Source organism: Miniopterus schreibersii (genome assembly GCF_964146895.1).
Source record: "Miniopterus schreibersii genome assembly, chromosome: 15".
NCBI classification, from domain to species: domain Eukaryota; kingdom Metazoa; phylum Chordata; class Mammalia; order Chiroptera; family Miniopteridae; genus Miniopterus; species Miniopterus schreibersii.
In genome coordinates this window covers 43,159,399-43,173,080 of record NC_138115.1, presented here as the reverse complement: position 1 = coordinate 43,173,080, position 13,682 = coordinate 43,159,399, and the positions used below count along the sequence as shown (strand labels likewise).

Here is a 13,682-nt window from a genome sequence, read left to right as displayed (position 1 = left end):
ACAAATGAGAGGTTGCTGACTTTTTTTTATAGGAGAGTACAGGTTACTTGTTTTGCCTATTTAAATTAGTTCAGAAGTAAAACTTCCTTTTCAATAGAATTTAGTTGGTTCTCAGTTTTTTACATAGTTGAGATTTGTGATGTGTTTTTAGCTAGAGATATGAAAACTTAATTATGCAATATACCACATACTTTATGCAGTTGTCTATGATTCCCCTGACCCTCACCCCAATATTAAGACCCTTAAGTTTCAGACATGGAAAATGTAAAAGATTATCTACAACCCAAAATATTAAAAACATTAAAATGTTTCTTCTTAGCCTACAATCAGGGCTTTGGCGTTAAAGGTTTTAAAAGAAATCCTAAGGCATCAACCAGCAAGATTTAAAAACTATGCAGAACTGACTGTCATGAAAACATTGGAAGCACATAAAGATCCTCATAAGGAGGTAAGTTACCTGACACTTAAATTATTATATTCCTAGTAATTCTGGTATTGCAGTCGTCCCCCCTTATCCTCAGGAGTTACGTTCCAAGACCTCCCAGTGGATACCTGAAACTGAATGGTACCGAACCCTAGATATACTCTGTTTTTCCTATACATACATACCTGTGGTAAAGTTTAATTTATAAATTAAACACAGTAAGAGATTAACAACAATGACATAATAAAGTAGAACAATTATAACATGTAATGAAAGTTATGTGCATGTAGTCTTCCTCTCTCAAATATCCTATTGTACTGTTCTCACTTTGTCACTTAAAGCTAATGCTTTACAGCTTCTCTTTGGCATATCTGAATTGCCAGCATCACACCTTTTGCTCATTGGGGCCATTATTATTATTACTATTTTTTTTTTTTAATATATCTTTATTGATTTCAGAGAGAGGAAGGGGAGAGAGAGATAGAAACATAAGGTCGATGCTCAACCGCTGAGCCATGCCCAGCCGGGCAATTGCGGCCATTATTAAGTCAAATAAGGGCGACTTGAACACAAGCACTGTGATACCGGTGGATATGATAACAGAGCTGGGGAGTAAGTGAATGCTGCTTGAAAAGTACCTTTATCCATCATTTCCTTAGTGAACACTTACCTTGATTTTCAAGGTAATGTCTAATTGAGATACAAGCATATATTCTTTTCTGTTAAATGAATTATGGTGATATCATGACCTTTCACCTAAAATAGGCTAGCTCTAGGAAATAATTTATCTTATTTCATTTTCTCCTTCATTTCACTTTTAGGTTTTTACTTAGAGGTCACCAATGGTATCTTCACATTCCACTTATCAATAAGAATTTGGTTTTTAAAATAAGTAATGAAGATGAGGATCATTACTATTTTTAAGTGGTAAACTGTCTATAAGCTAGATATCTATTAAAATTTTATTAAATAAAATAACAAGGACAGCTTACCTGAAAGAGTCTCATATTGCTTTCACCACCAGTGACATTGATGAGATAATCATGAGGATTTTTATTAAAATCTTAGAAATAATAACTAGAAAAGGAAATTTCAAATAGGGACTGCAATTCTAAGAGATATCACCAAAGCAATAGCATTAGGTGTCTGGTAAAACCGAGAAATGAGCAAAAGTCAAAAAAGGAAAGTTAAAATAGCAGTGAGACAAAATAGATCAACGCTAAATGTAAGAGCTAAAACTATAAAAATCTTATAAGAAAACAAGTATATCAACAATAAAAATAAATTTAAAAATATTTTTAAACACACAAGTATAAATCCTTTGCTTTGGATTAGGCAGTAGTTTCTTAGAATGCCACAAGTGAAAGTAACCACCACCAAGATACATGGATTTCGTCAAAATTAGAAACTTTTGTGCTTCAAACGACATTATCAAGAAAGTGAAAAGGCAACCCACAGAATAGGAGAAAATCTTTGTAAATGATGTGTCTGATAAGGTACTAACAACCGTGTATATAAAGAACTTTTACAAACCAACAATGAAGAGACAACCCAATTAAAAAATGGGCAAAAGATCTGATTGACATTTCTGCAGAGAAGATACGCAAATGCCCAATAAACACACGAAAAGGTGGTCAGCATCATTAGTCTTAGGAAAATGCAACTAAAGCCACAGTGAGACACCACTTCACACACAGTAGGAAGAAAGGCAATAAGAGGTGTTGGTGCGGGTATGAAGGAATTGAAACCCTCTGTAATTAACTTTTCAAGAGATATGACTGGGAACCTTATAGGAAAGTGAGTCATAACTTAAATCTGTCTGGATTCTTATTCAGGGTTGTTTTTTAAATTCAGCTGGTGTTTAGTAGTGGTACATCTGTAACATCTTGCTGAATTTCTAAAAAACTAATATTTGTAGTTTAGTTACCCACCTTCTGACACAAATAATGCCCGTAGCATCCCTACTTTTCTAAAAGAGAAAGTTGACATTCTTAGGGTGTTAATAGCTGAAATAAGCCCTGGGTCTTCTGACTTCCAATGTATTTTCCACTGCATCTTTCTGAGCACCTCCCACAGATTGAGATCGTAGGGAGACACTACCAAAGTGGCATCAACAGCAATATTTTTACGTGTTTTCAAGATCATCTTTAGAGATTACAGACTCTAATGATAGATAACCATTTCTTCTCTTTATTGCAAAACCAGTGATTTACCCTCCCCAAGCCCAATACAGAAGGAAAGAAAATCACTATGGACAGAAGGAGGGATAGAATGTTAACTTGATAACATATTGAATGTTTTATGTTGTAATAATGTGATAAAAAGGGGCGCAAGCACTCCTGGAGTTGAGGACACTGATAATGAACAGATCGCAGAGTGGCTGATGCAGAAGCCTCGGCATTGTAGTCTAGGTCAATGGAGCCTTCACTTCCCTGCACAACTAGACCACAGTAAGATTTAGAAATTGCTTTAGCCAACATTAAAAGAACACAAAAGAAGAAAAAGTGCTGTAATAAAGCCCCATGAATCCATTTTCTAGCTTCAACAGTTAGTGACATTTTGCCAACCCTGTTCTAGCTATACTCTTACATTTTATGTTTATTTGTTTACTGTAATAATTTCAAAGCAAATCCCAGATATTATGTCCTATTACCTATTTCATGAAGTTTATTCTTCCAGGACACAGTACAAATTTTTTTTAAAATTCCCTGCTTAATTTCCCCTTTGTTTTAGGTGGTAAGATCAGCTGAGGAAGCTGCATCCGTGTTGGCCACTTCAATCAGTCCAGAGCAGTGCATCAAAGTGCTTTGTCCTATCATCCAGACTGCAGATTACCCAATTAATCTTGCTGCAATCAAAATGCAAACAAAGGTGATAGAGAGAGTGTCCAAGGAAACTCTTAATCTGCTTTTACCAGAAATTATGCCAGGCCTAATACAGGTAAGCAACTAAGCTTGGAGGAATAAGCTATGATCGATTTGGGATTCAGTTATCTTAGGCACTTTCCAGGCAACAATGGCATGAGCAAGCCTGCCTACTGTTTCCGATGTTCAGAACAAAGATTTTTCAGAACTAGCTGTGTGTGTGTGTGTGTGTGTGTGTGTGTGTGTGTGTGTGTGTGTAAAATATACATAATATAAAATTTACCATTTAGTTGTTTTTAAGTGTGCCATTTGGTGACATTAAATGTATTCACAATGTTACACAACCATCACCACTATCCATTTTCAGAATTTTTTCATTATCCCAAATGGAAAGTCTACCAATTAATAATTCCCATTCTCTCTCCCAGTTCCTAGTAACCTCTATTCTACTTTCTGTCTCTATTCTGTTTTCTAGGTTCCTTACATAGGTAGAATCATACAATATTTGTCCTTTTGTGGCTGGTTATTTCACTTAGCATAATTTTTTTAGGGTTCATCCATGTTGTAGCGTGTATTCAAATTTCATTCCTCTTTTGGCTGAATAATAGTCCAATTATGTTTATACCACAATTTGTTTATCCATTCATCTGTTGTTGGAAATGTGGGCTGTTTTCCTTTTTTAATTAACGTGAATATATATTGCAGTGAAATTTCTTGTATTTGTAAGTATGTATCTAGATATAGAATTCCTTGGTATTGCCAGATTTCTCTCCAAAGTGGTTATACTAATTTATAGTCATAGATGCTATGTTTTTTCCTATGCATACAAACCCATTCATATAAACATAAGAAATATGGGATTATATTTTGTAATATGCTTTGCTTAACTTAATTATGGATTGTGAAAATTTGCCATCTAATAAATAAAAGTATGTAATTTTAATAGCTGACTAATATTACATAGTGTATATATTAAGACCCCTCCTGAAGAGAATTAATCATTTATTTTTTTGTGCATCTATAGCATTATCTTTGTGACTCTGTTTTAAGCCCTAAAATTTTAAATTGTGAGGTCCTTGAAGATAAGATCCAAATATCTTTCTTCTTGGTCTATGCTTTGATACTAAGAATAGATTATACATACTGTGTATATGTCATACATATAATGGGTACTGAATAAATGTTTGTTGGGTGAATAGAGTCGTGGTAGGGATGGGACAGATATTAAGCTTACTTTCATCCTGGATTATAGGAGCACCTTGACTGTCAGGCCAAGGAGTTGAGGCTTTATTTGATAGTAAGGAGCTGTTGAGTTCCTCAAAACTGAATGCTTTAGGGAGGTTAATCTGAAGGCTTTTTTCAGGGTGGATTGGCAAAGGGGCAGTCTCAGAGTCAGAATTGCAGCTTTCCAGGCTAAATAAGAAAGAACCTGGTAAGGAAGGCTAACAGTAGAGGGCCGAAGGGGAGATGGAAGGAGAGGTTGGAAAGTTAATCTGTCAGTAAAGTTGAGATCTCATCTTTGAGTTGTGTCTTCTGTCTCTGTTAGAATGGTACTTTTCTCAGATCCCCCCGGAGTGCTAATAAGGACTTCTCTTCCTAGGGTTATGATAATTCAGAGAGCAGTGTTCGGAAAGCTTGTGTCTTCTGCCTGGTAGCCGTTCATGCAGTAATTGGTGATGAACTAAAACCACATCTCAGTCAGCTCACTGGCAGTAAAGTAAGTAGAGCTGCTTTGTTCTAGGGATGTGGCCATGGTACATTCTTCAAATTTATTTTCGTGTGTGTGAAGGGGTACATTTGTATTCACCTTTTAGTAAGTCATGCTTTGAGTATTCAACTTACTCCTCTTACCGTTTGCATTTTAGCTGTTTCTACTTTCACACTTGTCACTCAGATGAAGTCAGCGGTCTGTTAGGGTGGTTGGTAGATGGCTGTGAAAGAAATGCCCACAGATTCTGCTTATTTAAAGTAGCCAACTTCTTTGCCACTCCCACAACCAAGTCCTTACCCCCCAAAGACTGTTTAATTAAAAATAGACAGGGTTATATATTCATGGATTACTTTATATCTCCCAAAATATGGACCACTTGAACATATTTAAAATTTCCTCCTACAAACTATGATATTTGCTCTTGTTCTGTTCTTATTTTTATCCAGATAAGTGTACAACTTTGATTTGGTATGTTAAAATTTTTCCAATTAGCTCTTAAGACTTAAAAAATAAGTAAAATAAGTCTTGCTTTTCTCATTTCTTTGATACTATCAAAATTTTGAAATTTACTCCAGGGGGTATGGATAAATTACAAGTGTTGGCTTAGGGCTTATAAACAAGTTAACAGACACTTGCCTTCACTTCCAGAGTTCCCCACATCCTAATGGTTGTCATTACTATGAGCATATTTATTTTTAAAATAGCAAAAGGGCAGAAAAATAAACATAAAGGAAAATGAGCTCTGGTATACACCTTACGTTAAATACCTATGTAAGTTATAGATAGATTAAAGCAACAGTTCTTAGCCCTTCCTGGATTAAGGTTTTTACCTAAATCTTTGAGATATAGGTAAAATCTCACCTCAAGAAAAATAAATACATACAGAAAATTGTATACATAGTTTCAGAGGATTCAGTGAGCCCCTGAATCCCATAGACACTGGGTTAAAAACCCTTGAATCAAAGAATTCATGTTTAAAAAGCAAACTTCCAACAATAATGTGGTTTTCAAAGAAAAATGGATGCCAACTTTTGTGATGAGCTTAAGTTGGGTCCTGATAATCCAGAGTTGCCTGTGGAAGAATTAAAATCAGCACTTTATCCGAATACTAAGCAGCCAGTAATAATGTGAGGACAGAAGCTAGGTGGGAGTAAAATACTTGGAAATGACATTAGATAAAAAAAGAGAACACAGTTGTGCATGCACTGATTACAAACTCTATAAAAATATGGTATCATACAGTAGAGACTGCAAAATGATGCAGAGAAATAAAAAACATTTTTAATTGAATTTATTGGGGTGACATAGCCAAGAAAATCATACAGGCTTCAGGCACACAACCCCACAACACATCATCCATACATTGCACTCTGTGCTCACCACCTCAAGTTAAAAACATTTCTGTTAGGAGGACAGCGGCATAGTTGTCTAAGATCTTGGGTCCTGGAACCCAAGTGCCTAATTTCCTATCCTGGCCCACTTCTTACTTGGCGCTGAGAGCTTAGGCAGAGACTCACACATTCTGTTTTGAAGGCAAAAAGAGATAATGTAAGGCAGTTAGTGTATTGTATAGCACATAGTGCTTAAATGTTTGTCATTATTGTCTTAATGGTGATTTCCTTTGCTAAATTTACTTGAGGTTTTATATGTTAACACTGCAACAGTTTTTGAAAGGACATGCTAGCCTACTCAATCATGAACAAACAAAATAGAAAAAAAAATTGTAATTTCTAATTGTCAACAATAACTTGGGCATTATAATAACCCCTCAGTTTAAAATTTATCTTTTAAAGCTCATATAGGTGTATATCATTTTTAATGAACATTATACTATAATTTAGAGCCGTTTGCTCAAATGACATGTTTGGTTTCAACCTGCAGATGAAGCTACTGAATCTTTACATCAAACGTGCACAAACAGGCTCCGGAGGAGCTGATCCCACTACTGACGTTTCTGGACAAAGTTAGTGAAGCTGATCAAAGTGAACCAGGTCTCCCAGAGAACGGACAGACAGACCACCCTCATCAATGAAAGGAGATTTTCAAATGCATCTTTTGGAGCTTACCATTGTTTCCTAGTTTTAGTTTTTCGTTTCGTTTTGTATTTTCTGTAACAGAGGGCTATCCTCAGTCTGCATGTAACTTTTATGATAGTTATCCCAAATTCAAGAAGAAGCAGTATTAACAACAGTTGATCAATATAAAGTAATTTTAAACCTGACTCATCAGTTCACGTTTGTACTTCTTTGTCTTCCCCATTAACCTTTGCCAGTGTTATGGTTGTATAAATTTTTTTTAATGCTGGTTAAACAGGAATGCTTAAAGCTTTAAAAGTTGAACAGTCTAAAACATTTTTTGCCTTTATTCAAATGCAGAATAATATTTTTATTGCGACTTTTGAGTTTTGTTTCCTATCATGTCCTATGCTAGTAATATTGAAATGACGTGAAACAAAGCAGGACTAATTTGAACTACAGCTGGACTCTGTTGGTGTGATTGTGATACATGTCATTAGTTATAACTTCTTTGGGGTGGTCTGTAGTTTAAAACTAAGACCTCAAAGAGAAATGTTACAGAATCAGCCAGTTTTGTAAAACTGATATTGTTTGTTGGTTACTGATCTTGCCATCTTTATTTAAAACCACATCCCCTCTGTGATCCCTTAAGAAAGCTGCACCAAATCATCTGCCTGTTATTTTCTTGACACTTATCAAAATGGAAGGTTTCATTGCAGGGTTTTTGGTTTGTTTATCTTTGTTGTGAATGATGCTTTTTTATATTTATTAATATCAAATTCACTTACGAATAAACTTGATAATGGAAACAGACAAAAAAAAAAAATCAAGTGCATGTGTGTCCTTGACAGTTTTCTGTTTCTCATTTAATAAACAAACTAATTATTGAGACATGGGAGTCGACCAGCACCTTTTGTTTAAATGGTGGAACCTGGTTTCCTTTTACCATGAAATTGTCTTACTTGAAAACATTGATCCTGATGAGAGAGAAGATGGTGCCAAGGCTGTTACCTTGTATGACGGGCTCAAATTCTCTACCTCTTCAGGGCTAATACTTTTAACTGAGCTGCTGCCTATAGTGTCTTTTGGAAAACTATTAAAGGGTGATTTTCTGTTAGTTTTTAAGTCACCTTTTGCTACATCTGTTCTTTTCATGTGCAGCCAACTTGCAGAAATTACCAGTGTTGGTGAAAGGCAAAGCAGATAATTTGGAACCAGGATACTAATGATTGCTCATCTTGACTTTTTTTTTAATCCTAACAAAGTGAATTTGACTGGAAAGGCAAATAGCTATTAGGGAAGCAATTTGCTGTTGTTACAGAGTTATCTGTACTTTCTTTGTTTAATTGAACAAAATGTAGAAATGTATGTAAAGAATTTAAGACAAGAGTACTGAATGGATGATTTGTCATGGGCTTTTACCTTTCTGTTCTAGCAGCAGGAAAAGTTTCTCTGTCTCTCCTCCCCTTTACCTGTAACAATTTTGTTTTCTACTGTTAATTACATTGTGTATTTATAGTTCTATGCTTACTGTTGTGCATATACTGGCAATAAAACTGTACATAACATTACTTGAAAAAAATAACACTATATATCAGTTGTTTTTCTGTCTCACTGTGTGACAAGTGACTTACCTCATAACTAGGTTTTTAAAAATCTTTAAAAGGTAATATATCAATGAATTTTGTAAGTGCACCTGAGGAGAAATGATTTATCAGGAGTAGCAGCCATAATTAAATATATATAGCTATATACGCATGTATATATTATAGCTTTAAGACCAAAAGGCATTTTAAACATTGAATGCATCTTAGTAATGTTTTATGTTCCATGACCTATGGTATGTTTTCTAATCATATTTAAGTATTGGTTTAACTTTGATCTGTTCTTTAAGTCCTGCTTTAACTACTGTTGACAATTAAATAGAACAACTTAAGCTGAATAATAACTCTGCTTGAAAACCTAGATCCGGCACCTGGCATCTAAAGGCAGGCACTCAGGAACAAATGAACTGAGTAATAGAAAAGCATGATTTAATGTGACTAAGTGAAAGCTAATAGATAAAAACATGAAAAAGTCATTTAAAATGTATTATAATTTTAGTTGATAAGACTAAGAAAGTTATTCAGTATTCCAGTTGCTATAAACTACAGTCTCTCAATTTGTTCATTCCAGAAACATAGATGTAAACTATTAAGGAATGGTGATAAAGAACTACAGGTTAAATTTTCTCCCCTTTCTCTCCTAAACTAATTATAAGTGTTATTTACTACACTGCTCAGAAATAATTAAAAGGATTTAATTCCAGATTATAAAATGTTTGTTGTGGATTTTCAAAATCTATAATAGATTCCTGACATTTTCAGTAAGATATAGTTTGAACCTGAGTTTCAAATTTGGAATAAATTTGCTGTGTCCTTTATATAGTACTATAAATTTTAGGTCAAAATGACTTTTCACCATACTCTATGGTATGCCTCAGAGTAAAAGACTGGAATCTTATCATTAGGCCAGATCTATTTGTAAATTCAAGTCTGTTTTATAATTGTTAATTCAGAATAACAATTATAATAAATAAAAATGAGGGTTAGTATATTATGCCATAATACATGAGCGATCTTTTATATCTTTGCTTCCTGTATTCATTTTACTGCAATTACTATAATTTTACAGCCATGCAAAAGAAAGGTCTATAATTAAGCTTTAAAAAAACCCCCAAAAACCCTACCAGTTAGTATTGCAGCAGATTTGGAAAATAATGAAAACTGAAGAAGAAAAAATTACCTCAGATAGCACCACTTGATACAATGTGTTACCATTTTGTGGAGTACTACAATAATGAATTGGATTTAATACTGAAAACTGTAAGGTACATTAAATTTTGTTAACCAAAAGAATGACAAGATTAGAATTAGCTAATACGAATTAGCTAGTATTTTGAATGCTTCTGTTCTGTTAATCCTTTCTTTGTTCCTCTGTAGGATGACTTCTAATGACAGCAAAGTATTCCATGGACCTGTGTTTTTCTGTTCTGAGGTGGCATGTCATACTACCAGTTATCCTTGTCATAGACCCTCTCTCATACCTATTTGCTATAGAGTGAGCTCTCTTATCTGACATGGTGTTATTTGGGATCCTGTGCTCGTGGATCCACCAGTCTGTAAACCCTCAGGTAGTGGTGCTGCTTTAGGCCCTGCCAGCAGGAAAGGTAAAACCATCCCCAGCGTATGTGCTAACTTCCCTGAGGACAGACTTCTGGCCCATCCAGGATAGAAGGGCTCAATGTAGTCAATTTGCCTTTAAGTAGCTGGTTGGTCGCCTGAAAGAATGTTGCTATATTAGGTACTCGGTGTGAGTCTCTGAGGCTGGCATGTTGAATGTTCAATGGTAACAGCTAGATCAGTTTTGGTAAGAGAGTCCATGAGGGTGGCCTGTGGGCGTCTCCATCTCTGCCACTGTGGCCTTTCTTCATAGGCCCTTTATGTCAGCACATTGGTTTAAGTCAGCTTCTGTTATTTCCATTATGTATCTTCATTATTCACAGATGAGGACATAGCCTATTATGATATATACTGCTTGTCAAGTTACCTACATTCATTCACTCCACAAAACAGAAAATTCCCTCTCGATACAGTCACTCATCAAATGAATCCTCTTGCCCTTCCTTCCCCTCCTCTCCTTGGAGACGTCGTCCTAGAGCTGTCTGGGCTGGCTACCGCTCCCTTGGACTGTTGTATGGTGGCTTCCCGAGACCTCTGTTCACCATCCAGGTTTGAAAACAGGCCAGCAGAGGAAGAAAGAAAATTAGACAACATGAAATAGCTACCACAAAACTAATTTCCTTTGGAATTTATCTGACATTTCTTGATGTTGGAAATACGTTTCAGGAAATGGTATCAATGTGTATACATCTTATTAATAGTTGTGTTAATAAAACTATGATATCCACAGCCTACAAAAATGTAACAAGACCAAAAGAAAAACAAAATTGACCAACAATCTCAATTATCCTAGCGTAAATAAAAAAAAAAAAAAAAAAAAAAACCATGAGGAAATTCTTAATGTAGCCAAAGTAGTCCCACTGAGTATCTTTGCCAAAAGGAAGAACTGAGAAGGAAAAATACCCCACATTCAAGACAGGCAACACTACATTACTTATTATTTCTGGGACATCGCCCATACTCATTTCACAGAAATGGCCCTAGGACATTATGACCCAGGTTTAAATGGCCAAGTTATTAAAAGGCTACAGTGTGACTAAAAATAGTGCAATAGCTTGCCAACCTTGTCTAAAAGTCTTTATTCAAGGAGATCCCCCTTCAGGAATGTTTGAGGAGCCAGGGTTTTTTTTTTCTGATTCCCTTGCTATCAAGTATGAGGTAAGATTTTGACAAGTGCTCATAACCTAACTTGTCTGAAATGTTTCATACCAGTGCCCAGTCGCACAGTCTGGGACACTTAAGTACTGAGATTCTGTTTTGCAATCCTAATTAAGTCTCCCAAAGTGTACTCCCAGTTCAATGAGATGTGTGGAAAAACACCCCCACAGTGTGACTCGTGAACCCTGAGTTGAATATAACCCTATCCTTGTTTGAAGATCTAATTGTTCATGTGCTGAGTCTCCCATGGGTTACCTGAGAAGCTGCAGTTTACATGCTGCCTTCCAGAATCAGTCTCTCTTGTAGACCCATTTTTAATTTATTGTTTTTCCCATTGATTTTTAGGGAGAGGAAGGGAGCAAGGGAGGAGGGAGAGAGAAAGAGTTTCCATCGATGTGGCAGGGACACATCGACGGGTTGCCTCCCGCACACTCCCAGATCAGGCAGAGATCAAAACTGCAACCCGGGTACGTGCCCTTGACTGGGAATCGAACCCCAAACCCTTCTGTGTGTGGGTGGTCGCTCTAACCATGGAGCTACACCGGCCAGGGCTGAAGACCCATTTTTTAAATGAAGTTTACCAAGAAAATAGTTGAGCACTACTTAATCTAATACTGCAAATTTAACCTGTTGCTTATCAATATTTATCAACCACGTTCTGCCAATCATTTGTCTAAATGGCATCTACTTGCCCTGGCTGGTCTGGCTCAGTGGTGAGAGCATTGGACTGCGGACTGAAGGGTCCCAGGTTTGATTCCAGCCAAGGACACGTACCTTGGTTTCAGGCTCCATCCCCAGCTCCAGTTGGGGTGCGTGTGAGAGGCAACCAACCGATGTGTGTCTCTCACATCATTGTCTCTCTCTCTCTCCCTTCCACTCTCTGAAAAGCAATGGGGAAAAAAATATCCTCGGGTGAAGATTAAAAAATAAATAAATGGCATCTACTTGTTGCTCACCAGTTTTAACCTGCACGACTTCATCCCAGTTATAAAGCAACACAGACCTGTTGAATGATGAACTGGTCAGAGTCCACGCAGACTAAAGAGAGTTGATGTACTTCTAAGAAAAGTGAACACGTTTCTGACAAGTGAAAGCAAACACTTTCTGGTATTCTGATTATTGGGAAACAGAAAAAAAAGCACTTGCCAGGTCAGTAACTGCACATACACCAATGGGCTGTATTGACTTGCTCCGATAAAGAACCATCCGAGCCCAGCCGGGCGTGGCTCAGCGCTTGAGCATCGACCTAGGATCCAGGAGGTCGTGGTTCGATTCCCGGTTGGGGCACATGCCCAGGTTGCGGGCTCATCCCCAGTCGGGAGCATGCAGGAGGCAGCTGATCAATGATTCTCTCATCACTGATGTTTCTCTCTCTCCCTCCCTCTCCCTTCTTCTCTCTGAAATCAATAAAGACGTATTTTTAAAAAAATTTTAAAAAAATATCTGAGCCCAGCCGGGCGTGGCTCAGTGGTTGAGCATCGACCTAGGATCCAGGAGATCAGGGTTCGATTCCCGGTCAGGGCATAAGCCCGGGTTGCAAGCTAGGGAGCCGATCAATGACTCTCTCATCATTGATGTTTCTCTCTCTCCCCCTCCTTTCCTCTCTCTGAAACCAATAAAGATATGTTTAAAAAAAAAAAAAAAAAAGAATGTTCATAGCAATACTGTTAAAAAAACAAAACAAAACCATCCGAAACAGCTGAATTTAATCCAGTCACACTGATTTCAGACTTGCACCCAGAACTTAAGAAAATACATCTTGTGTTATTTTAAACCACCAAGTTTCTGGAGTTTGTTACACCAACTTCATGAAACTAATAATAGCCAAGTTGAGAGAAATGGAATTGAGTTGTCCTGGAGTATAATGAGTAATTTTTCAAGGCCATCTTAACCTGCTTCAAAATGGGAGACTTAACTGATCTTAACGGGAGTTATCACCATACTAGCTTGAGAGCCTCCAGTATAATGTTGTAATCCGGAGTAAATGAAGAAGACCTACACCAGCTCTTTCTTAAGAACTATTACATATCCATCTAGAACTCTAGGTTGCATCGAGCAATGCCCATGCCCAAAAAACGCTTCTGTGTTTAGTATGTTACAAAGGCTGAGGCAAAGGAATCCTATTGTGACTTTATAAATTTATATATCCTTTTAGGACTTTTTCAGATTCCTATTAGACAATACTCAGTACTCCCAAATGAATCTATGTTCATAAAAACAAATGTGCAGGTATAAATAACACCTTAAATAAAAAATTCAAAACCTCAGAATATATATGGATGAAATAGA

At 36.5% G+C, this 13,682-nt stretch overlaps 1 protein-coding gene across 16 annotated transcripts in view; it reads left to right on the top strand.

Moving 5' to 3' along the window:
* Positions 1 to 8,953, top strand: part of CLASP2 (cytoplasmic linker associated protein 2) — a 119,722-nt gene extending 110,769 nt beyond the window's left edge. For 10 of the 16 annotated variants that reach the window (XM_081160738.1, XM_081160737.1, XM_081160741.1 and 7 more), the window contains 4 exons: positions 320 to 448; positions 3,158 to 3,364; positions 4,889 to 5,005; positions 6,881 to 8,953. In XM_081160738.1, coding sequence (XP_081016864.1) covers positions 320 to 448; positions 3,158 to 3,364; positions 4,889 to 5,005; positions 6,881 to 6,967 — 540 coding nt within the window. In that variant the 3' untranslated portion in view covers positions 6,968 to 8,953. The remainder of the gene's footprint in view (positions 1 to 319; positions 449 to 3,157; positions 3,365 to 4,888; positions 5,006 to 6,880) is intronic. The other 6 variants (XM_081160742.1, XM_081160739.1, XM_081160729.1 and 3 more) reach the window with 1 other exon arrangement.
* Positions 8,954 to 13,682: the final 4,729 nt, after the last annotated feature.